Genomic DNA, 2,580 nt, shown 5'->3' on the forward strand with positions numbered 1-2,580 from the left:
CACAATCTCCAAATGTATCATATTTTGTTTAGAAATTAGCTGATGGGTATGAACTAGTTTCATATCGAACTGGTTTCTTTATCTGTGGATACAGTATGAATTCGAAGCTGAATTCTAGGGCAGGAACGGAGAGTTGATTCAAAACATTTCTGTATTAATTTCACTCTTCTGTAGTTTTTTCTACAGTTGACATCCTTTATTGCCATTGATAGAAAAAACAGTAACATTCACTATGTACCACAGTGCATTAATCGAACTGGCATTAACTCTCCTTTAGATCAGAATGCCTGGTCATATGCCATATATTGACATGGTCTTTCAACACTGTGTGTTCCGAGATGTTTCTCTAGCCATTTTTTCCCCTTGAAGACCTTATCACATTCCTTACATGTGTAGGAACTTTCCCTAGAGTGGGTAGCTTGATGGTACTGAAGGCTTGGCTTAGATTTGAAAGACTTTGCACATTCTAAACATTTATATGGTCTTTCACCAGTGTGGGTTCTCTGATGTACTATTAGCGCACGCTTCACGTGGAAAGCCTTGTCACATTCAGAACATATATGTTGTTTTTCACCAGTGTGGGTTCTTTGATGCAGATTTAACTGTCCTTTGCTTATGAAAGCTTTGACACATTCAGTACATGTATACGGCCTTTCCCCAGAGTGGATTCTCTGATGCAGCATTAGCCTGTCTTTTGCTTTGAATGCCTTCTCACATTCAACACATTTATCTGGCCTTTCACCAGAGTGGGTTATAAGATGTGCCATTAGTTGTCCGTGTGTTACAAAAGCCTGGTCACATTCACTACATTTGTATGGTTTTTCCTCAACGTGAATTTTCTGGTGTTGTGTTAGCTGTGCTTTTATTTTGTAGGCTTTGCCACATTCAATACATTTATAGGGTCTTTGATCAGAGTGTGTTCTTCTATTATGCGTGATCAGTGCACTTTTCGATATAAAAGACTTGTCACATTCAGTACATTTGTATGGTTTTTCGCCAGTGTGGGTTCTCTGATCAAGCAACAGCTCATCTTTTGTTTTAAAAACCTTAGCACACACCAGACATTTATATGGTTTTTCACCAGTATGATTTTTGTGATGCAGCAATAGCTGTGACTTCGATTTAAAAGCCTTATCACATTTGCCACATTTATGTGGTTTTTCACCAGTGTGAATTCTCTGATGTAGCATCAGCACCCGTTTTGTCTTGAAAGCCATGGCACATTCAGTACATTCATATGGCCTTTCATTGGAGTGGGTCACACAATGTATTATTAGGTACTGGTTTAAACTAAAGGCTTTGTCACATTCAGTACATTTATAAGGTTTTTCCTGAGTATGAGTTCTCTGGTGCAGCATTAGACACTGTTTTAGCTTGAAAGCCTTATCACATTCTGTACATTTAAATGGTCTTTCTTCAAAGTGGATTTTCTGATGTACCATTACTTCTCCACTTGTCCTAAAAGCCCTGCCACATTCAGTACAATTATATGGTTTTTCCCCGGTGTGGATTCTCTGATGTACCTTTAGGCATATTTTTAACCTAAATGCCTTTTCACACTCTGTACATTTATAAGGTTTTTCACCAGTGTGGATTCTCTGGTGTGTCAATAGTGCTTGCTTTATCCTGAAAGCCTTTTCACACTCAGAACATTTATATGGTCTGTCCTCAAAGTGGATACTCTCATGTAGCATTTGTTCTTTTGCTGTTCTAAAGGTTTTATCACACTGTGTGCATTTATATGGTTTTTCACCAGTGTGGCTTCGCTGATGCGCTGTTAGCACTGATTTCTGTGAGTAAGCCTTGCCACATTCAGTACATTTGAATGGTCTTTCTGCAAAGTGAGTACTTTGATGCCGCGTTAGACTTGCTTTTGTTTTATAGAACTGGCCACATTTGGTGCAAGCATATGGTTTTTCATCTGTGTGGGTTCTCTGGTGCGCCATTAGTGGAGTCTTTGTCCTAAAGGCCATGGCACATTCAGTACACGTATATGGTTTCACCCCAGAGTGGATTCGCTGATGTTCCCTAAGCACCCCTTTAATTTTGAATGCTTTTTGACATTCGGTACATTGGTAAGGTCTTTCATCCGTATGGGTTATTTGATGCTGTCTTAAACTCCCCTTTGTCCTAAAGGCCTTGTCACATTCAGTACATTTAAATGGTTGATCATCAATGCAAGTTCTCTGAGGTACTATTAGATGTTGCTCCATTTTGAAATAGTAATCACATATATGACGCCGTATTAAATGTCAATATGAAGAAAAACGGTGCACATTTAGTTCCGTAAAGTCTGCCAATTATGTGTACCTTTACATATTCCAACAGATACATACAACTAAAGGAAGATGTGTATATGTTTTCTTCAAATCAAAAACTGATTCACAAGTACATAACAAGGATTTTTCCTTGGAATATTACGGGAATGGGAAGATCTTCTTCTGGAAAATATGGTCATCACTTTTTTTGATGACAAAAAGACTTTAAAAAAGAAAATCACCATTTCCTTTCTTGCTGTATGCCAGGCACCTGTTAGATTGAGAAAAAATAAAATTTCATGAGAATAAATTACATATGCAT

At 37.9% G+C, this 2,580-nt stretch overlaps 1 protein-coding gene across 1 annotated transcript; it reads right to left on the bottom strand.

The window, feature by feature from the left end:
- Window positions 1–278: 278 nt before the first annotated feature.
- Window positions 279–2,225, bottom strand: LOC146813731 (uncharacterized). The gene has a single exon (XM_085610221.1). The coding sequence runs from the start codon at window positions 2,211–2,213 to the stop codon at window positions 279–281; it is 1,935 nt and encodes a 644-aa protein (XP_085466347.1). The 5' UTR covers window positions 2,214–2,225.
- Window positions 2,226–2,580: the final 355 nt, after the last annotated feature.

This window comes from Triturus cristatus, chromosome 6 (assembly GCF_964204655.1).
Source record: "Triturus cristatus chromosome 6, aTriCri1.1, whole genome shotgun sequence".
Taxonomy (NCBI): domain Eukaryota; kingdom Metazoa; phylum Chordata; class Amphibia; order Caudata; family Salamandridae; genus Triturus; species Triturus cristatus.